The 23,597-nt window shown below is 41.5% G+C and overlaps 1 protein-coding gene across 1 annotated transcript in view; it reads left to right on the top strand.

Annotated features, from left to right (window-relative positions):
• CLASP1 (cytoplasmic linker associated protein 1) overlaps positions 1 to 23,597 on the top strand; it is a 167,307-nt gene that overhangs the window by 138,004 nt on the left and 5,706 nt on the right. Inside the window, exons 32-37 of the mRNA XM_056496335.1 lie at positions 7,561 to 7,711; positions 8,345 to 8,591; positions 9,354 to 9,547; positions 11,161 to 11,289; positions 21,073 to 21,279; positions 23,394 to 23,510. Coding sequence (XP_056352310.1) covers positions 7,561 to 7,711; positions 8,345 to 8,591; positions 9,354 to 9,547; positions 11,161 to 11,289; positions 21,073 to 21,279; positions 23,394 to 23,510 — 1,045 coding nt within the window. The remainder of the gene's footprint in view (positions 1 to 7,560; positions 7,712 to 8,344; positions 8,592 to 9,353; positions 9,548 to 11,160; positions 11,290 to 21,072; positions 21,280 to 23,393; positions 23,511 to 23,597) is intronic.

Raw genomic sequence — 23,597 nt, 5'->3', positions numbered from 1 at the left:
AGTTCCAGAGTCAGGAGAAGTACAGGCCTTTAGCATTTAATGAATTAATGAATAAGTATACTAATTCCAGCAACATAGCAATCATTGGGGTTTCCTGAGAAAATTTTGGATATCTAAATACATCTTTGTGACTTCTAAATCTGCTGTAATTCAAAACTAAACCAAGAGTTTGCAAGCCAAAGCCGAGTTGCCTATTATGAGTTTTTCCCACAAAGGTTTCATTAAGAAATTAAGTGGTAGAGTTTCAGGGGAGCAGTTCCAACTATGTTGCTTCCTTTTTGACTAGCTTGACCATTGTTGCCCTGCTGATTTCTGTCATGGGAAATTATTAACTGTGTCTCCCTGTGGTTACGTTGTGGTTTTGTTGGCCATGTTTGCATGTGGCACTTATTTTATAATTCCACAACCTTTTACCATTCTTTTTGGGTTTTGCCATTGGGACATGATTGTTTATTGCCACTTCACTCACGGTTTTCTATTTGTCTTTGCTTTTTTCTCACCTCTTGATGTCAGGAGGCAAATATCAAAGTATTGATTAAAGCATCCAGTGTACATTGTTGCTGTTGCTTTCTAGCATTTTGAGTTTAGAAACTGAAGGGTTTCTTTCCGTATGTGATTTGTTCTCAAGGACTAGTTTGAGAGGGCATATAATTCCAGAGCATTCTGCCATGGATGCAGTTGGCCAGGAATTTCCTTTAGAAAACAATAATTTCTTCCATTTTCTTTAGATTTCTTGGAGGTGTTTAGTCAAAAATTTAGATGTCTTTTGAAGAAGTGTGTCCTGCTTCCTTGCTGGATTTAGTTATTCAAGAGTGATGTTTAAAAGTTACTCTTCAGTGATGAGTAAAGGTGAAAGCTGCTTATTAAAGCCCTATAAAATACTTGGAAGGGAGAAGCTGTGGTGAGTGCCTTCTGAGCTGTAACAGTATCTGCAGATTTTTGCCATTTGTAGGAAAGGCAGTAGCAAGTACTGAAATCAGGGGCAGTAGCTTCTGATGCTCTGCTGGGCTGCATCCTTCTTGAAAATGTCTTGTGTAGCACAGTTTGGGCATGGTCCTGACCTAAAGGGAGAATTTAGCTCTGGTTGTCCTTTGAGAGAAGAGGCTTTGGAAGATGTGCTGACAGATTGTGGTAAGTAGGGTATGCTGCAGTATTGCATTATTTGGTATAGGTGTTTCAGTGTCATGTTTCCATTTCGAATGCTTGTCATTTACTATTCAGCATTGCTGTGAAATGTCACTTTTCTCTCTACAAACTTGGAACATAAGCATGCCCAGGTCATTCTCATAGCAGTGTAAAAGGGTAAAGATTCCCAGTTTCTCTGTGTAGCTCTCCTCCATAATTGGGTTTGGCTTTACATTTTCATGGGGCCTTCTGCCAAAGGTTTGTAGTCAGGTTGTGTATTCCCATTGCCTCCTGGGGTGCTCTGTGTGCAGCCTCTGCTTACTTTGTCCCTGCCCATGTCTTGTACAGGCAGCCTGAGTGTAATCAGTGGAAGGATTATCTCCAGTTCTTAATGCCAGCTTTGGTTTTGAAGATTATGCTTTCCTTGTATTTTTTGTCTTGGTTCACAGATCAGAGTCAAATCCAGAAGCATACTGTCTTTGGAGATGGGATATGTGTAGAAAGGATGTTTGGGCCCTGTAGGAATATCAAAATGCTTCTAAGCATAGCTGCTCTCCCATATTACCAATGGTTTGTGGGCAATATCCTCAACATTAGTCAGCAAGGTTTCATGGATAGAGATTTACTGTATTATGTATGTACTCCAGATGACTGATTTTTTGGGAGTTGTGCATGTGTGTATTTATGTGTACACATGCTTGGGCTCTCTGGATAGATTTTGTATGTTTTGGTTGAAGTGGACTCTGCAAACAGCTGATTTGCATATCCAGATGATAACATCTGTGTAAGTGTCCCATAAAGTCTTCAGGAAGGTAACATGCTTTCAGTGTCCTTTCTCCTGCCTTCATTTACTCCCTCCAGTTCTGCTTCATGGTCACTATAACATATCCACTCCATCTGTGAGTTACTTCTGCATTTGTATCTGCTTGGTTTTTTTTCCTTAACAGTTTTAGTTTTTGGTGAGAGGAGTTATGGAAGAAAGATGTACTTTCTGAAAAATAAAATAGGGAAGGGCACTTGGGAAGACTGAAAATAATAGGAAAAAACCCCCCAAACTTCAGACTGAAAGAGAAGAATGTTTCCTAGGCAAAGCATAGAGAAAAGGCTCGAGTTTGTGTTGGACAGAGAAAATCTTCTGAGATTTAATAAATTATGTTGTAGTATAAAAAGGAAAACGCTAAGTTGTGAAGTCCTTTGGTGTTAGAATACTGTTTTGAATGGTAAAATGACTTCTGCAAACTTAAATGTTACATTCAGGTTGGAGATTTTCACCTAGAATTTTGTAGGAGTAATTGAATGAGTATCAAATGAATACATTTGGAATGAGTTTCTGCCATTATTAGTAGCCCAGAAGTGTGTGCTTAGTACTGATTATTAAAGTACACAGAACTAACCCAAAATTTAAACAATGATTTAGTCCTTCAAAGATCTTTAGAGGAAATGCATCAGAATAAAAGGCTACAATTTTATCTGGCTATGTAAGTTTACATGCTTGCTATTTCACTGATAATAAAAAATACCATTAAATCAAAATCTGACCCTTTCAGTATTAAGTTGAGCGAGCAAAGGCATGGAAACAATTAGAATAAGCCACCACTTTATACAATAAGGACAAGCCTGCAGTGCTTGGTGGCCTGTGTTCAGGTGAGGTGAGACCTGAGCTGTGAGACTTCTGATCAGCAGTCTGGGAGTCTGGGGTATTTCCTTGATAATACTGACATGTAGTAGCTGTGGGATTAGATTGCTGGTTAGTGAGTGAAATTCTTGACACTTCTCTTCAGAGGAGTTTTTTTAAATGGCTTTGCTGCTGTTTGCACTGGAGTAATTCTTGACTTGTATGTTGCTTCTGATCTGAAAGTATCTTTCACTTGCATATATACAACTACAACTATCCAAGACAATGTGCTGAAATGTAATAGAAACAAAGTGGTGTTGTGAATACTCCACCAGCTCAAACATCTGTTCTCATTTAGAAGGTAATTTTGAAAATCCATGTACCATAATGGGAAAAGGACAAAAACAGAGGCTAGACAAATTGACACAGGAATGGATGTCTTGACCCAAAGGCACAGAGTCATACAATAATGTAAAGGGGTCTGTGAAAGTTTAAGAAGTGATTTGAATCAACTTTGAGGCTGGTATCACCCAATCTTTCCAGCTTTGTCTGCTGAGACCTGGGCCAAGTCCCCATGATACCTTTATATTCTAGACTGACTTTCACTTGTTGCATATTTGGGTTCAGTTTGGATCTGGTGAAACAGGATCAGATCTTAAGCCTACAAAAGTTTTCTGATTATGTAGGGCCTAATTACAGGTTTTTATAGAGGCACCAGGAGATGAACTTTACAAGGTACCTTCAGGTGTCTAATAAAAAAATAAATTCCAAATTTCTTTTCTTCCAGGGAAATCCTGTTGCTTAGAAATAGAATACACATGTGGCCAGGGATTGTTTGCATAGAACATTATAAATGGAATTGTTTATAGAAGCTATATCCATTTGTAAAATCTGCTGGTTAGTACAAGCAAGGACTGGATTTTTTGTGAATCATAATATGTTAGGAATAAAAATGGAAATGAATAATAAAGGCCAAAACAAAGACTTGTGAGGCGCAATGGAGTATTCTTGTTTAATTTTGTTTCTATTAATTTTTTTCTCTCTCCAAGGCGGCATGACAGCACTAAGCCACTCAGATTATAGTTTCTTTTTTTTTCCCTCCCTCTCCTTTCTCTGTTTTTTCTCTCTTTTGTTTCTCCTCTGGTCACGGCAGTCGGCTCTGGGGTTGGAGTGCAGATGGGCTGTCGAAGCACCCCCCTCCCCTTTCTCAGCCTAACTCCATCCCCACTGCTCCTTCCCACAAGACTTTCAGACGCTCTTACTCTCCCAGGTAACAAGCTACCTGTTAAACCAACTTGTCTGAGGTGTCACAGTATTATTTACCTTTCACACCACGGGGTTTGTTCAAATGTGGGACTTGGAGAGGCTTTGGTTGGAAAAGGAAAAGAGATGATGATAGCTTTGAGAGCAGGGGTGATGAGCAGCCGCCTGCTCGCTGCTTGGGGAAGATGCAGCATGCAAGTGGGGATAGAAAAATGTGGATTTTTCCAAACTCTTGCAACCACTCAAGAAGATGGCAGGGCAGATGCTTCACAGTCAGTTTCCAATGCAGAACACAGTTGCTGAGCACTTTTGGCAGGCACTGGTTGCGTTATACCAGGGGCAGGATCCTTCAGTTTGGCTGCACTGTATGTGTGGCACTTAAGTACCTCCAGATGGACACTTAAAGCTCAGGAGTGACTTCACATACAACTTTGCTTGTATAATGTAATTGTGGAACATCTTGAAAATCTCTAGTATTGAAATTAAAATTGTCCTTACCTTATCACAAGATTTTGAGTTTATCAGTAGCAATTTTGGCATCTATTCCTCCTCCTATGCCCTCACATTTTGTTCCAGTCTGCATACAGCTCTTGCATCAATATACTGGACTAAAGCTGTATGCTGGTTTTAAGGCAAAAAACCCAACCTGAATACAAATCAGATCACTGTTAAATTCCTTGGATTTTTTAGAGTTTAAGCCCTGACAACATCTGTAAATGTGGTTTCTCCTGACGTAGATATATCTGTTACCTGAGGAAGGACTATATATAGTCTTTCCTTAAAGAAAAATGTCCTGATGAAAAACTATTGAAAGAAAAGCAAAGAAGATTTTCTTTGAGGGCTCAAAATTTGAGAACCTGTGACATCTGAGAGAGAAAGTAGAATTCAGTAGCTAGGTACCTCTGTAAATACCTGCAGATTTAAAACCTGTAATTTAATGTTCTCACTCTGCTAGAACACTGTGGAGGTATCTGTGGAGGAGATCCATGTTGATTTTTGAAATAAAAATAGTTGAGAGTGTTTTTTCTGTCTTCTTTTATCTGACAACAGATAAGGTTTGGAATAATGTTAAATATATTCCAGACCAGAGCCTGAAAGTGCAAGGATGTGAGTTACTGTGTACTGCTTGAAGACACTAAACTGTGGATTACTTACACATAGTTGGGACTGGAAACTGAATAACAATTTATGGAAAAAAAATATATTTCATGCCAGACTGGAAAACTGCCAAATTGTATCTTGATAAACTTATAGACAGCTGCATTGGTTTTATGCAGCAGATGGAAAATAATGTTGTGACATCCCTAAACACTGCTCATCTCTACTCACTTCTTATTCATCCTGTGCCTTTTCTCTAGTTTTCTGCATGAGTCATATTTTTTTCCCTTTTGTGCCTTTTTTTTTCCCTGAAAGGTGAGTGTAGTTTCATTTTACTTTTATTCCCCCCATTGTGTTGTCTGTGAAGTATTCCAGTGCACATACTGTCAGTAGAGACGTGTGTTCACATTGTAGAATTTTCATTCATGTAGAGCACAGCCATAATGTGACCTCCTACACAGGCTTACTCCTGACATGAAATCACTGGATTCTTTAGATTTTTATTAAAATGTGGGTTTGTGCTTTGACAAATGCATCAGATTGGTGGCTCTGAGGAATTGCCTTAGTCCTTTAGTACTGAAGAGTCTGTATTCTGATTGATCTTTGGTAAAAGTGTAGGGCACAATTCATCCCTGAGGAAAGAAGTGATGATTTCAGCAGATTTATTGTCAGTATTATATTTGTGATTATTTCTTGGGTTTTCTGCCATGGATTTAATTGTGTGACCTTTGGTAAGTCATGTCATCTCTTGGTGTGAGTACACAGGTACAGTCACATGAATACCTTTTCAAATGATAGTTTCATTGCCCACTTCAAAGTTGTATGAAAAACCTTTTAAGATCTATGAATTAAATGTGCTTGAGCTCAAAACATTTATTTTTGAGATCTTATGAAACAAAGATCTCCTATTCTTGACTGGTACTTCTAAAGAACCTAAGAACTGCCTTGCCTTCTATCTGGAAACCCTTCATGGTGCATTACTGTTCTTCAGCTGTCCAAAAAGCCTTAAATACTTCAGCTTCTGTAGGTTTATGAACAGCTTTTGTTTCCTGATTTTGGTCTGTTAAGTGATTTCTCGTTCTCCCTAGCCTGCCAGACCCTGTCTGGGGAGTTGTTCTTTGGTTTCTTTGCCAAAATACATGGTGCTGATGCTTGTGTGAGTGTAGTGCGAACACGTTGCTTGGGAGCCAGGGATTATGGCTATTTTCAGTGTGTTAATCCCAAAGGAATTGAGCAGCCAATCTTAGCCTCTGTCTGAAGTTCCCAAAAAAAAAAAAAAAAGCTGTGGTTCTAGATATTTAATAGATATTTAATATCCTACTTTTGGTTCCATTGAAAATAACAGCTGTGTACCCAGAATTCAGAAGAGATTTTCTTGTTTGTTTGTTTGGGTTTTTCCCCCACCCACCTCATAGGGAATCTTTCTTTTGTGGAAAAGGAACACAACTCAGTTCAGCCATCTGCCTCCAAGCCCATCCTGTCATTCTTCCCAAAATGTTATGAAATAGTAATTCACCACTGTAGGGAGCCACTTCTTGCCATTTATTGACAAACAACTTGATGTAAATGTCTGATTCAGTCTATTTGCTTCTGGCTCTACTGAGATCTGAGACTCCGCCAGAAATTGTTCTTCTCTCTTGCTGGATCTATTAATTTAGTGATTGTCATGCAAACTCAACTTCTCCTAGATAGAGCAAAGCTCTGCCAATAATGCCTTTTTATTTTCTCGATGCTTGTAGGAACTTCTTTTTAGCCAGAACTTTTAATATCATCTCCCCTTGCATGCAAGGCATTTTATTATGGGACCTAATCTTGGATAACTCCTGAAGGAATCCCAAAACTTTTGAGGATTTAAGTTGCTGAGAAATTTCTGAGGAACAGATAGGCTGCAAGAAAGTGTCATTTGAGTGAGAGGCCAAATTTGAGGCCAAATACTGAAATGCTTTTTTATCAAGGCACTGTGCAAAGTTGAGTAAGGTTTTACTACTTTATAAATTAAAATGGGCCATGTTAAGCTAAGGTTTATGTCAAGTTACATTTTCCTTTCCATTTAAATCTGTCATAGTTTCATATATTATTAAACTTAAATTTCACTGATTTCATTTCTACCAGCTGTCACATTCTGTTGAGTTCTCATAGTGATTGATATTATTTTCCTTTTTAAATTACACCACTGCCACACTGGGGATAGGGTTTTTTGGTTTGCAGAAGGCAGCACACTTAGTGAATGTAAGAAACAGTGGACCTTCTTTTCCCTTCACTTACAGCAATGTGTTCTCCTTGTGTTCTCATTTGAGGGGAAACTCAGACCTGAACTCTGCTTTGATTCCATCCCTGTTGTGTTAGACATCACTGTTAGAAAGGGTACTCCAAACCATCTGTCTCCAGCTTGTTTTTGTTAACAGTCAGAAGCGGATTCCAGTTTCATTTGTAACATTTCATATACGTTTGGTCTTTAGTATGCTGGATTATGACACGGAGAACCTAAACTCTGATGAAATCTACAGCTCTCTTCGTGGAGTCACAGAAGCAATTGAGAAATTTAGTTTCCGTAGTCAAGAGGACCTGAATGAGCCAATCAAACGTGATGGAAAGAAAGACTGTGACATTGTAAGTATTCTGTTGATTAATATCCTCAGGTGAAATTTTAAAACCTTGTGATCAAACCTGTATGCAAAATATTAGTATACAAAATCCAGTTATTCCTGCTGTATTCTTACAGGTGTCTTCTGCTTATTGGTTGTTAACTTCTTATACTTTAATTATGGGGTTTCACTGACTGTTTCCCTTGGTTCCCTTTGAACTCTGCCTCCTGTGGAATGTGCTCACTGGGCTTCTGTGTGAATCCCATGAAGGATGGAAACAGTGCTAGTGTTCCTCAGGCTCAGTGATGGCTTTTGCATGGTGTGTGTAGTCAGGTCTGTAATAGGAAATGTCAGTTCTTAAGGTGCATATGGATGGTTTCCCTCGCAGGCTTAGGACCTGTGATCACTCCAAGTGCACAGCTTGTACAGTATCTTATGCTGCAAGAGTGGTTACAGAAACTGTGGTCATGAGATATTTTTGAGCAGATGTAGTGCTGTGAAAGAAAGAGGTAGTAATCAAAGCTTTACTTAAGTATGTGTATAAATAATACATGTAAATAATTTGGTGCCTTTTCCTATTGATGGCTTAACTCCAAAAATGCTTCAGTTCCCATAGGATTTTGAACCTACCATGTTTTCCTCTGTGTGATTCCCCCAGGTGTCTCGAGATGGTGGCCTTGCTCTCCCTAGTGGTGATGTCCGTGGGAGCAGTGACATTGTGGAAGGGGGAAGGATGGCTCTGGATAACAAAACCTCTCTCCTGAACACGCAGCCTCCCCGCGCCTTCTCGGGGCCCCGCGCTCGGGAGTACAACCCCTACCCTTACGCTGACACCATTAACACTTACGACAAGACTGCTCTGAAGGAGGCAGTGTTTGATGATGACATGGATCAGCTTCGGGATGGTTTGTACCAGCTCACCTCTAGCACTGCAGCAGCTTGCTGCCTCCTGGCGTGTTTGTGTGTGGGTAGTGTCCTCAGATACGTGCCTGCCTCTGCATGTGTCGGGTATTACATTGCATCTGAGTCCAGGCTTGGTATGAAATATCCTTTGTTCTCATGTCCCAGCAGAACCTCATCTGTGGCTGTTGAGAAAAAATATTATACTGTGGTTTTGATTCTTGTTTGCCCGGGGTTTCCTGCAAACTTCTCCCTTAAGCATCCACATGTGTCTGCAGGGACACTGCTTTGGGACCTTCCCCTCTTCATGGCTGAAACGCCTCACTCAACAGCTTGTTGTTATTGAGTGTTTGACTTCATTTAAGTGCAGCTACACATCAGCTTTATTCTTTTGCAGTACACTGATGAGTCACTGTACTTTAATCTAAAGGTCATACATGTGACCACTGGTTTTGGGTGTGTACGTCTGGGAAAAGCCACGGCAGTTCTCATCTTGTAGAAGTAATTGTTGGACCTGGAAGAAATCCAATTGTCATCACTTCCTGGTTCGTTAGAAGCCATGTGCAGATGCATGAGCTGTGCTATGAATTCAAGTTGAATTATGGGCTAGTCAAATTCTGTTGCCTGCTTGATTGAGGCCACCTGGAAATTGATGCATTTTTGGGGGGCCCCTTGTTACATGAACTTTTTTCTGTAGAGTGTGAGCAATTTTGGCACCTTTGATCTTTTCCCCATTTCTCCAAATGATTTGCTGCCATTTGTCCTAGAAGTACCCATTGACCATTCGGATTTGGTGGCTGATCTTCTGAAAGAGCTCTCCAACCACAACGAGCGGGTGGAGGAGCGGAAAGGAGCTCTCCTGGAATTGCTAAAGATCACAAGGGAAGATAATCTTGGAGTTTGGGAGGAGCATTTCAAAACCATTCTGCTCTTGCTGCTGGAAACACTTGGAGACAAAGATGTGAGATGTAGATTTTGTCTTAACTCTCCTGTACTTTGCTTCATCTTGGGTAATAATTCCTACACACCAGTTTAAATGAAACCTGCCACTCATCAGTGATACTGCACTGCTCATTTTTTCTTTTGAAGGTTGACAACTAGTTTTCACCCTGTTCAGTGACAACTTTAAGTTACTTCAAAATGTCCTAGTTTTTCTCCTTCCTTCCACAGTGTTGCTAATAAATAGCTAGGAAATCGAACTAGAATCAGAAAAGAAGTTCTAGTCCAGTGAAAAACTGTCAAGGCTTCAGTTATTCTCTTCTGAATTAGGATGAAGTTACAAACTCTTAGCTATATTAAACCCATTCCCAGCAAGGAGAATAAAGGCATTCTAGAAGAAATTTATATTTTTCTCCTGTGTGGTTTAAAGACCCAGGGTATTAGATCTCATGGGATGAGCTTCTTGTCTCTTGTAAAAATGTCTTCAAGAACAAGCTGCTTTTATAGGGGATCTTGTTTTGAAATGTTAAAAAGCCCTGTGTTATTATCACAGCTTTATGTTTGGTAGTTGATCAAAGTGGTAATTTACAGGCTAGGCTTTTTTTTATTTGGGGATATTTGTTCAGCTTGCAGCATAATATTAGTAAAGGCTCAACACCCCACGGCACCTTCACATCAGAGCCATGCTCTATCTGAACGTTACAATATTGAGGCTTTAAAGCACTCACAGTTCATTTTTTTTGTTTCATCTGATTCAAAAATCAGAGTATTTCTTATACTCCTTGTAAAATATGTCATGTTCTCAGAAATGTAAATTCTGAAAGCAGGGTAGGTGACTGACATTTTCTCAGTCACTGTTCTTAGTTTAAGCATGAACTGCTCTAGTTCTGCATGTTTAATGATAGCACCATGACACAAATATCAGAAGGTCTGGTGGCTTTGTCTTAAATACATGTGAATTGTGCTACTGTATGAATTTTGCAGATTAATAGCAAAGCACGTATTTTAAAGGCAGAGGATGAAGTAAAGAATGTATTCCTCTGCTGAAATAATGAACTCTATTTTGAGTGGCCACTGGTCAAAAATTTAATATAAGGTATGAAATTGAAACAGGTGTTATAAATCCCTTCTGCTCATGATCTTTTGATATGAAGGATGAAGACATAGGTCAGTGTTGATTACAGTAAGTCCTTGGAAGTAATTTCTGTAGGAGTTACAGGAAGAGTCAGTTCTACTCCTTTAGTACATGAGAAACAGCTTTGTGGCATGGATGGAGCTCAGTTTGATACCTGCCAAGCTGAGCAAAAAAGGAAAGGCAAAACATACATGGTCTGACCTTCTCTGTAGATTCATGTAATGCAGATGTCCTCCTGGGAGTATAAATTTGTACTTCATTGCCAAAAGAATATGGAATTTAGGAAAATAGTCATTCTGATTGTATATGTGAGAACAGCCATTTTATGTGGCTTTTTGTGCAAGAGCAAGCAAGGAGCCCAATTCTGAATTTTATTACATTGATTCCACCGCTCACTCCGCTGGAGCTGCTGGCATAGGGAGCCATGAGAATCCACTCCAAGCTATGATTTTGAGCAGCAGCTCTTTAAAGACTTTTTCTAATGCCTGTTTTTCACCCAGCACTCGATCAGAGCGCTGGCGCTGCGCGTGCTGAGGGAGATCCTGCGGAACCAGCCGGCGCGGTTTAAGAACTACGCGGAGCTGACTATCATGAAAACACTGGAAGCACATAAGGATTCCCACAAGGAGGTGAGTGAGCCTTCCAGCTGCTGGGAAAGCAAATGTAGGAGCTGTGAGACTTAACAGGCAAAAATGTTGAGCCATCTTGACAGTGGAACAAATGAGTATTGAGTCTCCCAAGTATGAAGAGACAGGATTTTCACATGCTGGAACAGTGAGGAAAAAAGTGGAGACTGTCAGAGCTATATATGGGGACTTGGAGCTGTCTGGAGTGGTATGCCACTGTTTGTGAATATCCCAGCATTTCCCTGCTCATTCTGGGAGAGGCTGAGACACTGCATGGTTAATTACTTTTTAGAGCATGCTGGGGACACCGTGCTGCCTCTGTGTGTACAGGTAAGAATACAAACTGTGCTGGAGAGCACAAAGCTGTGTTCAAGAAGAATTGTGTGAAAATGGAATGGTGAAATTGAGCCATGATGGAAAATTGGGAACTGGTGAGTACCAGGAGAAAATGGACAAAGAGGTCATGCTGCAGTGGCAGAGGAAGAAGCAAAGGGAAAGGTAAATTGCATTTTCCTTTTTGTGAGAGAGCTGGTATACAAAACTGAAAGTACTCTGAAGTGAAGTAAAGCAAGAATAAAGGAACATGATAACATTTAAAGTAGATCAATTCAAAATACATTTAATCTTTGTAGACTGATTTCCAAGGTGGATCTTTTAATCTACCTTGTGCATGTTGAAAGTTTTAACTAAACCTTCTGGAAAGTGCTACCAGAATTTCCCTATCAGTCTGTGATGGTTTTGTTACCAAACTGCTTGATTTGAAATCTTAGGCATTTATTCTTCTCTACAACAGGATAATTCTAAATTAGCAGTTTTAGGCATCTCTGAAGATATTTGGCCATGAAAAAGTGATAAAAATAGACCAGACTGCTTCAGAGCTTTGGGTGACTGACACAAGGTTATTTTAACCATGGGTAGCAGAAACTATGCTGTTTGAAAATCAAAACAGCAAAACGAAAAACACTCTCAGGGAAAGAAAATAACAGTCTGGATTTCTCTAAAATGCAAAAGTAGAAAATGTTTAATGCTTTAGTGAATGAGGGCTGCCCTACTCTGCCTACCTTCCTCTTCTTGATTTAGAGCCTTTGCACCCCTGTCATTTTCAGTTCAGAGTAGTAAGAAGCTGTTGTAAATTGATTTTCTGATAAAGCAGTCAGACAAAGCATTATGTTCTGAAGGAGTGCCTTTTATTGGCAAGTTTTCCTTGCATGCTTCTCAGCTCACCTTGACTTAGTACCCTTTGTATTTTTTGGCTGAGAATCCTCCAGAACTAATGTTTCTAGCATGAATCTTTCCAGATTGTCCCTGGCATTGTTTTTAATGCCCCTCAGAATTCACTGTTGTTGTGGGACTGGTGGGTTTTCTAGAAATCAAGACAGATGTTGGGAACACCATGCTTTATGCCTCTATATTCTTCTGGTGTGGAAAGGTTCTTCAGGATTTGCATGAGGTGCCTCCCAGGGAAAAGCAGAGAAAAACCCAAACCAGGAATGAGAGGTGTGCACAGCTCTACTAAGTGGGGTCAGTGGTTCTGGATTTTTCATTCTGTGTATGATTATTTTCTGATCTTTGTGTAAATGAGAGTCTCAGAACAATGGTGCAGCCCAGGAAAGGCATCATCTCTCTGTCAGTAGGTTGACGATTCAGCATTCCTGAAGTTAAGGTACCTGCACTTGAGTATCCACATGAGCTAAGCTAAATATATACCTGGGAATATGCTCTAAGTAGCTTTTCCTGTAGCTGGGACTTGCTGATTCAGTTAAGTCTGTGAAAAATTAACTGGGACATCATTTGGGCATGGCTCAGTTGGTCAAACTCATAGCCTAGAGCCAGAAGGTCACAAATTCTCTTCTTCTGGTGGCCCTCCAGCTCACTCCCACTGCTGACTTTGCAGCCCTGCTCTCTCCAGGAGGGGAGGAGGAGCTGCCCTTTGACTGGATCCCACTGAGCAGGAGATTAAAGGAGGATTCACCAATTTGTGAGTGAAGGGCACTTTCAAAGGATAGCTGAAGAGGGAAAGGAAGTTCTGAGCAGTCTGTTCTACAGCTTTCTTTCTCACTATATCACAGTATTATTAAAGGGAGTGGTGCATTAGCCTTAAACAACATAAAATCAAATGTTCCTCTAGAGTGTAAGAACTATTTCAAGAAAAGCTGGTATATGATTTAGTTGGAAAAGGGTTAATCTTTGTGTCAGTGATGTCCTGATAAGGTGTCATTCCAATTTGTTATGTTTCTGGACTGCTGCTGCTTTGTAGCTGAAGACAGAAGTGATCCTTGTTTATGATTTGATAATTTGGTGTCCAACAGGCTGTATAAATTAGGAGAAAATGTCTGTTTTGAGCAAGCTTGAATCTGTTTCGGTCTTTCTTACCTGAATTTCCCCTTCAGCACAGGGACTGCTAATTGCTCCCAGCTACTGCTCACATTTTCAATTATATGTGACACACAGAGACTCAATCTAAAGTGACTTAGCAGAGAGAATTTGTAGAGGAGCAGAACTGTTAAGGCTGGGTACCATCTCCAAGAAGTCATAGTAGGAGGCAGTTCTTTGGAAGCCAAGAAGGTTTGTTTGTCTGTGCAAATTTTGCTGTTGTTCAGCGTGGCCAGGACACATCAAATGACAAAAACAACATATTCACCAGCCAGGAAATACCACCCCCTCTCCCAGCTGAGTGCTACTATCTAGTTAAAGTTTCTTTTTTTTTAACAAGAAAAGGTCTATGATTTTATTCCAGATTACATAGCTGGAAGTATCAAAGCACTGGTAATGTAGTTTGATATTTTGAGATGCCTGGATAATTGGCTGTTTTGCCAAGTCTAAACAGAGGTCTTTAGACAGTTGGGTCTTTGCCATGGCTAAAAATCGTCTGCCTTCTGTTGCTGAAGGCAAAGTCTGGGATCAGCAGCACAGCTGAGAGCACCACGTTTCCCCCAGAGATATGGGAGAGGAAAAGTTGGTACATGGAGCTGGAGCTGAGTCACACCTTGTTGTGAGTGCAAATGCAGAAGATTGGCAGAGCACAGACCTCAGCAGCAGGTCAAAATTAATGTAACCCTAGGCTACAGACTAGATGGCTCTGGGTTGGGATTCATGATTCATTTGCATTTTTTAACTTTGTCCTGTTTTTATACTGTTTGTAGTACAACAGTCTGTTCAGTGCTGTTGATTTAATGGGGTGATGTGAAGAGTCAAGCCTGCTTCAGTCACAACTGGAAACATTTAGGGGGGTTGACATGTAAATGCCTTTCACTTACTTTTGGAACATTAGAATGTAATTGAAGTTGTGGATGATATTAAATCTTGTTGATTTTTATCAGTCTTTGTTTGGAGTTATTTAGAAGAGAACCATCTTTCTGTTGCCAATTAGTTAATATTAACTCATTTGTTCCAGTGTAGTTACTCACCCATAACTAAGGAGAGATGCTGCTTGCTGACCCAATGCCACTGATATGACATTGCTTCAGATTCATGCCAGGATAATGAGGATAATTTCTTCTTATTGAGTATTTTAAAACAGAAGTAGTTTGTTACCTTGGAAATCAGCAGCAGAGTGAAAAATTATAGGATAGCTAATTCCTTGCTTCTGTCTCTGGCCCAAAGCCTGTAGGCTTAACTGTTGTATGTTTTCTGTGTGTAAGGAAAGGATCCTGTGCCATATCTTAGGTATCTAATTTCTGTGTTTTATAGAAGGTCCATTAGCATAATTGGGATGCTTACTGTCCATTATTGTACATTTTTTGTTGTAACCATCTAAAAGAAGGAGAAGAGTAAATCAGTTACCCACTACCTGTAGATAATTTTTATTATTTTGTTGAGGTGCTTTTAGATTTTCCTCTGACATTTATATATTTTAACTGTACTCTGATGATGGTATGATCTGTCTAGGTTTCTGCAAAAAGAAAAGCACTAAATGATCATATTCTTGAAGATTAATTGTTACCTAGTCCATGCTGGAAGCTACCAAGTGCTGCAACTGGGCAGTCATTGATGTTTCATAATATATTTATGTGCTGTTTCTGTTTCCCAACACATTTCAAATGTTTAGTACCCAGGAGAAGCAGTCTAATCTACTTCATCTCTGAATCCACATAAAAATCACAGTTCTTTTCATGTTCTTAGCACTCCTCATTGCTGAATCCACTTCCTGCTTTGAAACCAAGTCCCTAATTGCTTGTTCCTGTCTGGATCAGACTGTAAAGCCTTCAGGGATGGGAGTTTGCCTGACTAGGTACTGGTAAACCTCCATCCCCTCCAGCTTAGATTATACAGGCTTTGAGTAACCACCTGTAGATGGCAAAAATTGGCTCAAAAAGCACAGCCATATGCCTCGAAGCCGAAAGCAAAACCTTGTTCCTCTACCTAATAAACTTCTCTGGCACTCTGGATGTTTCACAATGGTCTACAAAGCCTCTAAATTTTCAGTGGGCTTTGCCTGCACTGCCTCATCCTCTGCAGCCTTCTGCAGAGACACTGTAACTAGCAGTCATGGCAAAGTACTCCAGCTAAAGCTCCTGTGGGAAGCTCTCACCCAGGTGCCACAGGTGCTGCTTTGCTGAGATCCCTGCATGTTACACTGGTGCCCTGTGTAGCCTGTGAACCTGGCATGTTCTGCCTTAGGGGAGTCAAGACATTTTTCTTTGCTTATTTGCCAGTACTTTGTGTCTCTTTAAAGCAGAAATGAAACTATCAAAACTGGTAAGCTGGTTGCTGCAGCTGTCAGGCAGCAAGCAACATGTTAGTGCATGGAGTGTAGTACTTGAGCAGAAGAAATTGAGTGGAAGAGATGGAGTCTGAGTTCTGGCTGTCTTAAGTGAACAGGATCCTGTGGCTGCAGTGCACTGTGAGCCAGGTAAAATAGTGGGAATTGTCATCCAAAGTTTATCCAGCAAGTTTTGTAGAACTTTGATTAATCATTGCACATTGATTAATGTGCTTTTCTATTGGAAGGCAAGGATCAGTGACAGGTCAGTGTCTTGATCACACTAATACTGCACATCAGCATATCCTCTCCCACTGAAATTAGGAAGCAATTCCCATGCATATTCCTGGGACTGCCTGATCTGTTACTTTGAAGTTGGCTCCTTGGTAACATTAAGGAAGACATTGCTAGAGAGGTGAACAGCTTTCTGTGTGCTACACCTCACTGGCTTTGTGCATGTGAATGTGGCTCCTTCTCTAAAGCAATCTGCATGGAGGTAAAAACTTCTCTTTTGTGAGACTCACTAGAAAGGTCATCACAGATGCCTTTCAAGGAACCTACCAGCACACAGAGCTTATGTTATGCCAGCAAAAGTCAGGCTGAATCTAGTTGCCAGTGTGTAGAGCATAAGGTAAGCCTTTGGGAAGGAGAAAAACTTGCTGCTTTAAGGCCAAGAGCTATCTCTTAGATCTGCATTCCAGGGCTTCCTGCCCTGTGTTGAGTGATGTCAAACTATCCAGTTCAAGCCATGGTTTGCTCTAAGCTTTTACTGGGAGGTAAAATCATGTTTGTGACATACCTTACACACAGCTTAGTATCTGTGCTATTAAGGAACTGGAGGCTCTCTGTAGTCTTGCACATCTTGCTTCATAGCCACCTTTTTGAACCTGCTGCCATCATCATTTGATGGCTTTTCTGCTTTTCTTTTGTATCTCTGAGATTCCTAAGAATAATTATATTAGGTCAGACAAAAATCTTGCTTCACTTGATACTCTACCTGACTGAACTAGCAAGAAGCAAGCATACAGTGATGCTTCCCTGTGGATATTCTTCCCCCTTCCAGCTGTCTTAAAGCCTTTCTATGTGAATGGTTCTGCTTGCCTTCCTTTTATTTGATTAACTTGTCTAACTTCTAATCCTCTTGTGACAGCCAGCTCCCCAGTGTGAGCATGTAGCAAACAGCACCCTTTCATTTTCTTGAGCTTAAAGGATAGATTACATAGACACAACTCATTGAGGTGTCACTGCCAGTATGAGCCTTTCCTGACACCTCCCAATGTGTATCTGTTGATCTTGCCTTCAAAGCTGGGACAAAGACCTGTTCCTTGATATTCTTCATTCATTTCTCCCACTCCTTTTAAGGTTGTTTCACTCTGCTGGTCAGGTTAAAGCCCTGATTAAAAAAGATACTTGATTTTCTGATATTGTAATGCATGTACAATTTGCAAGGCACAAGCATTGTGCCTCATGGCAAAATGTCTTTGCTAAACTCTATTACAATTGCATATTCTTGTTGCCAACTGACCTGGCAGGTTGCATCTTTTGATAAGGCACTTCCCTCTGTTGGGAAATGCTGCTGATTTCTCTGGCAGTGCCAGGTGAGCAGAACTGAGCTGGTTGGGTAAATACTGAGAGCCCCTCGTGGGATGCAGAGTCTGTCTGGGTGGCTGAATGTTTTGTTTTGCCAAAGGAGGAAGGACAGGGCTGGTACTTGCATTGCAAAATGGTGGCATTTGGCTTCCTTTGCCAGCAGGGATGAATTTTTCTCTCTGGCTCACCATCAGCTGGTATTGCCTTACCCCTTCCTACACCCTGTCACCTGGCAGTGCTTCCCAGGGAGCCAGGAGCTGGTTACCTGCAGAGGCTCTGATCCAAACAAGCATGTAAGCACATGCTGGAATCCTGCTGATGTCAGTGAGACTTGAGCATGTTGTTAAAGTTAATCTCAGACACAGGGGCTTTGCTGAAGTGTGGCTGAGAGGCAGGCATTGTCTGCCAGATGTGCTCGTGGGAGGCTTGGAAGTGTCCCCAGTGTTGTCACATTTACAAGCTCCTGCCAGGCTGGACATGAGTAATGCATCCTCCTGTGTTTGGGGAAAGGCACTGCAGGGACAAAGGACGTGAAATAGCCAGCCACTGCCTAAATGTAGCCACATCTGTGCTAGAGCTGGGCAGCAGTGCTGAAAGCAGGACTGTCAGGGACATAAATAATTTCTGTACCTTCACAACTTTCCTTGATCTGTCACCTTCTGATGGGCAAAATGTATGTGACCTTTGTTGCTGTTGATCCCTCACTTATTTTGTGAAAAATTATTACTGTATTTTAATGCTCCTTGTGCTTGGAATTGGTTAATAGGCCTTTTGTCTCATGCACTTGCTTCATACCTTCAGCTTAATATGCATAGTAAGCTGTTGCAAACAGGATATGATACTGAAACCTAGATAGAATATTCATTAAATTTTTCACCTATTGCTTTTTTTTTTTTAAATGGTAATGTGTTTGAGATCAGAGTGTATAAGTTTAAGTTTATACTAAAATATCGGGGTTTTTTATCAAATAGGAAGGATACCAAGAGGATGGAAGATTTAATTTTTTTTTTACAATTTTCTTTTAGTGTGTTGTGATATATGTGCAAGCTTTCCTTTCTGAGAGCTTCTGAAAGCATTTCCCAACAGTGTTTGGCATTGCTGCAGAACAAAATTCGTGTTCAAATAGTAATATTTGGAATTTTTTAGCTAGTGGCTTGCCAGTGAATAGTTAAATTGATGGTAAAATATCAGGGCTCTCTGTAAGTTCATGCTTTCCATCATTTTTGGAAAGCAGACATCAGAAGCTGCAGTGCCAGGAAGTGGATTCCTTTAGAGACCTTCTGGGAGCTCCTGACTTAATCCACTCCAGCAATTCCACTCTGTGCTATCAAAACCTGGCATTAGATTTCCCTTAAGTACTTGGGTGTTTCTTTTCTTTCCCAACAAAATCAGCAGTGCTGGCTTCTGAGCTAGTACTAACCTTACACGGAAAAATATTAACTTTCATGCTTTTCATGTGTGAAATTGAAGAGAAATTAGCAAAGAAATAGCTGGAAGAGGGAAGACTTGCTGTAAGTGGGAAAGCAAGCATTCTGTTCTGCATGGCTGCTCATTCACAGATCTTCCAGGAAGAATTTTTTTTTTAACTGACCACATTGCAGATTGCCATTCATTTTGGAATATGTTTTAATGTTGTCATTAAATGCTGAGAAAGGCCTGAAGTAAATGGAGCACTTGGACAGCTAAATAGGGCACTGGTACAGAAGCAGTCCAAAATCTCAGATTGATTCACCATCCTGTCCATATCTTGCCTGCATGTAATATTTGTGCTATGTGAAGTGTCTGAGATCACATTCACTGTTGGATCTGCCTTAGAGAATGCCAAAAGCCAAGTGGAGGGTTGCTGCTTCCTGGGGATACAAGTGTCTTGTGCCATTCCTGTTTCAGGGAGGTAGCTGTCAGCATGAGTGGAAGATAAATGTTGGCAGCATGGCTATGATGTGATGACTGTGGTGAAGCTGACCCTGTAGGTGGAGATGATCCCTTCTGGTCACTATTAATTGCTGTTATCCTTACAAGTCAATTAAACCTTGTGTTTTGTAGTCCATGGACTAAGATAAGCTTCCAGCTACTCATTTTTCATGCATTATCCACAGCAGTTGCTTAAAAATAATGAAAGCTCACCTTCTTTTGAGGCTTTGATAGAGCTACATCTATCCATAGGTTGCCTTACTCAAATAGAAATCCCTGAGTTTGAGGCCATCACAATGTGTGGGAGAGGAGAACAAGGGAATTCAGCAGCCATGGCTTCAGTCTAAACCTGTGGTTTGATTTATTTGCTGTGTTGCAGATTGCCTAGGACAGATTTCCTACTGCTGGTTTCAAAGTGTTAACTTCAGACAACTCCAGGTAGTTCAGTTTAGGAGGAGGTAGAGGAGTGGTGCTGGGCAGCTGAGCCTCCCACACAACCAGGAAAGAGGAGTAATTTAATGTTCCTGGGCTCAGTTAGGGACTGCCTGGGACTAGAAGATCCCAAACATGAGGATTTGTGAATGCTTCTTTCTTCTTAAAGTTGAAGTTGGATTTAAGTCTGCCCATGAGGGCATCTCTGTCTACTCAGGATTTACCCTCCCTTTAAAGCAAGCCCTGAGAAGAGGGGAGTGAGAGAGGATGGGGAAAAGCATCCTCCATCTTTTGTGTTGTAACAAGAACATGAGGAGTAAAGAGTGTGTTATTTGTGGCCAGGAAGAGTATAGCCAAGAGGAAGCTTCATTTTGTTGCCTGGCAATTAGCACAGACACTTGAAAAAAAGAAAACCTGCCTTCCCATCCTGTTCTCTTTTATCCAATTACTGCAGAATGTAAAATTAATAAATTCTCTTGGGAGGAGAGACCAGATTTGGGTCTTTCTTCTTTGAACTAGCTGTCCTACCTGCTGGGGAAGAATGAAAGTTGTGAATCTGCTTTCTCCTAGGGTAGAGTTGAATTTAGCATCCTCCTTGCTTTGTGTGACTGCTTTACAGTGTGGGCTTGTTGCAAAGGGTGGGTGCTGCTGCTGTTTCCACTTGTTCTTTCTCCCATTTTGTATGGTGATCCCAGTGCTGCTTTAATGGGTTAGGTGTGCTGAGAGCAGAGCTGCCTGGCTGGGGACACCCTAAAGCCCATTTGTGTCTGTGTCCTGGATTTGGCTGCAGCATAGTTCAGCTGGGAAGGGGCAGGACACAGCTGCCATGGGTGTCTCAGCATGGGCACAGGGCACCCAGCACTGGGTGCACACTGAAATCTGCACCAGGGCCATTGGTGTCATGGTTAAGGAGATACATTTTGTGTAAATCTTAGCTGGTGGGTTTGGGTTCTTTGGCAGTGGCCGGAGAGATGTCATCCTCTTGCTCTGAAGTCTCACAGTCAGTTAGTTGCCCCTCAAGAGAGTCTCCTGTGGATCTGTTAATGAACATCCCCAAGCATTTCCTGGCAGTCACTCCAAGCACACACCAGTGGTGTTGGCTGTCAAGTGTGACCTCATTAACATAAGGGCTTGCTCTACTTTCATTTCAGGTCGTCAGAGCTGCTGAAGAAGCTGCTTCCACCCTGGCGAGTTCCATCCACCCTGAGCAGTGCATCAAGGTGCTTTGCCCCATTATTCAGACTGCAGATTATCCAATTAACTTAGCTGCCATCAAAATGCAAACGAAAGTCATCGAGAGGATTTCCAAGGAATCGTTGCATCAGCTCCTACCTGATATCATTCCTGGGTTGTTACAGGTACAGAATCCCATGTCACTGCTCCTGAGCACAAGCCACCATTAGTTTGTGAGATCTGTGCCCTAAGGGAGGGAGAATGATGGATCCTCTGGGGCCAGATTTTGGCAAATCAAGCCATTTAATTTTTGGTAAAATAAAATTTTTATGTGTGAGTTTTTGATCCTTTCAGTGTTAAGGAAATGAAAACTCGGGTTCTTACATGGATGTTCCACAATTGGATGCCTTTTTCTGACTCCCAAATAAGCCAGTAGCAGCCGTGCAATAAATTTGAGGGTAGGAGTTAGCCACGTTTCACACTGTCTCTATATATCTTGTAGTCCTCTTTAATTCCCCTTTAATTCTGCTGAGCTGTTCTGTCCTTTGATGGTACTTTGCACTTGAATTTGAATTCCAGCAGGCAGATTGCTCCTTTTCTCTTTTCTCTCTGAAATTAGGGCCAAACTACTTGCTGACTTCATTCAGCCTCTTTCATGACCCTCTTGGGCTGGGTGGGGAGCTGTGTTTTTGCCTGTGCTAAGGCTTGGTTGTACACTGTGGATTTAGCTTTGAGCACTGGCTGTAGCAGTGTTGTCTTTTGGTCCCCGGCACAAGCAGCTGGCAGTGCTGGGGTGGGGCTGGAAACAAGAAGGAAATGCATGAAGTAGCAGTGAGGGAGGAGAGAAAATGTGTGTGTTTACTGGGGAGAGACTATGACAGAAACAGAGCAGTCAGAGTGAAAGGGGGAGATGTGTTAGGGTGGGTAAGACTTCCATGGAGAACTGGGATAAAGAGGCCTCCTCATTGTGAGCATGAAATGTTGGAAGGACAAGAGCAAAGTCAGAAATTCCCCTTATGCATTCTGGCATTCATCCCAACTTTGTAGTGTCGGCTCTTGCAATTCTTAAATCTCAGCTTCTGGGAATTGGACAATTCTGTATTCATCTAAACTTTTGTTGTAAAATGGTTTTAGCCATCATTGTTGGAGACAACAATCTGAACAGAGAAACTTTGATACACTGGAATCTGAGAGCAGCTTGCCTTTCAAAAGGCAGTTTTTTCTTCTTTAATTACTTTAAATCGTTCTTGTTTCAGAGCCTAGTTTGCCTGAGATATTTCCTTACCTTAGAAACTCAGTGATCTAAGGAATTTACTCCTCACATTTGGGAAGTATTTTGGGATCCTGGCTGAAGGACTGTGTGTGGGGAGAACCACCTTTGTGCTTGTTCACCAGGCTGAGGGTCCTGGCAGAGTGGTGAGGAGGTGAGGAGTGCCAGCAGCAGTGTGAGCACAAGTGTGCAGCTCAACAGCCTGGAGCAGGCTCTCCATGAGCAGATGGGGACTCCATGGAAGAGCAGGGCTTGGCAGGGCAGAGTTGTGGTGCTTGCCCTGGTCCTGATGAGGAGGCTCAGAGGTCTCCTGCTTTCCCAGCTCAGTGTTCTGTGGGATTGCAGAGTGCCATTTTGGCCCTGCAGTTGGAGCAGCCCCAGCTGTGCTGCATCCCTCCTCTGGCTTTCCCGGCAGAGGTCACCCTGCATCCAGAGGAGCCAGCACCCTGCAGGCTGCAGTGATGTCTGCCTTTCTCATGGGCTGGGATGGGATGGGATGGCTGCTGGGTGATGCATCTCTGCATCAGTTTGGACTGGTGTCCATAGCTGCTGAGTGACCTGCTGGCTGGCCTGAGCTCTGCCCAAGCTGCCAGAGATGAGCACATGTACAAGGGTCCTTCAGCATGTTCTTTCCTGTGGTATTTCCTGCTTGATAAGGTAAGCTGCCCTCCAAGGAGTCCTGACTGTTCAGGATAGTTCATGGTCATCTGAACTGGACACAGAAGTGTATCTGATAGAGTCCCAAGCTCGTGTTAGGAAACTCTGTGTTGTTATCTAATACTATAAATAACTACATATTAATAGCTTACAATATGACAGTAATAAGTAATAACAGAAGGAACAGATAGGGAGATTGCATTCTCTTGCTGTTGAGTATTCAGGTTGCAAACTGTTATGTTAAGCAGAGGTTTTTTATTGATCTCTTAGGTCAGCCACGTTTGGGAAATGTACATCAGCTCTGTAGTGTATTGCCCAGGAAGGGTGTTGGGGAGTGCTGTTTGTCTTCTGACCTTCTCCTCTCATTCCCAGGGTTATGATAACACAGAGAGCAGTGTCCGAAAAGCCAGTGTGTTTTGCCTGGTGGCTATTTATTCAGTAATTGGAGAAGAACTGAAACCTCATCTCGCACAACTCACAGGAAGCAAGGTACAAGAGTGATGTGTCTCTGGTGTTTTGGTAGTGCAAGCCATTCTGCTGGCTATTACTAGCCAGCAAGACCAGTGGCTTCAGTGT

Source organism: Oenanthe melanoleuca, chromosome 7 (assembly GCF_029582105.1).
Source record: "Oenanthe melanoleuca isolate GR-GAL-2019-014 chromosome 7, OMel1.0, whole genome shotgun sequence".
NCBI classification, from domain to species: domain Eukaryota; kingdom Metazoa; phylum Chordata; class Aves; order Passeriformes; family Muscicapidae; genus Oenanthe; species Oenanthe melanoleuca.
The sequence above is the reverse complement of the archived record's forward strand: the minus strand, read 5'-3'. Positions and strand labels throughout refer to the sequence as shown.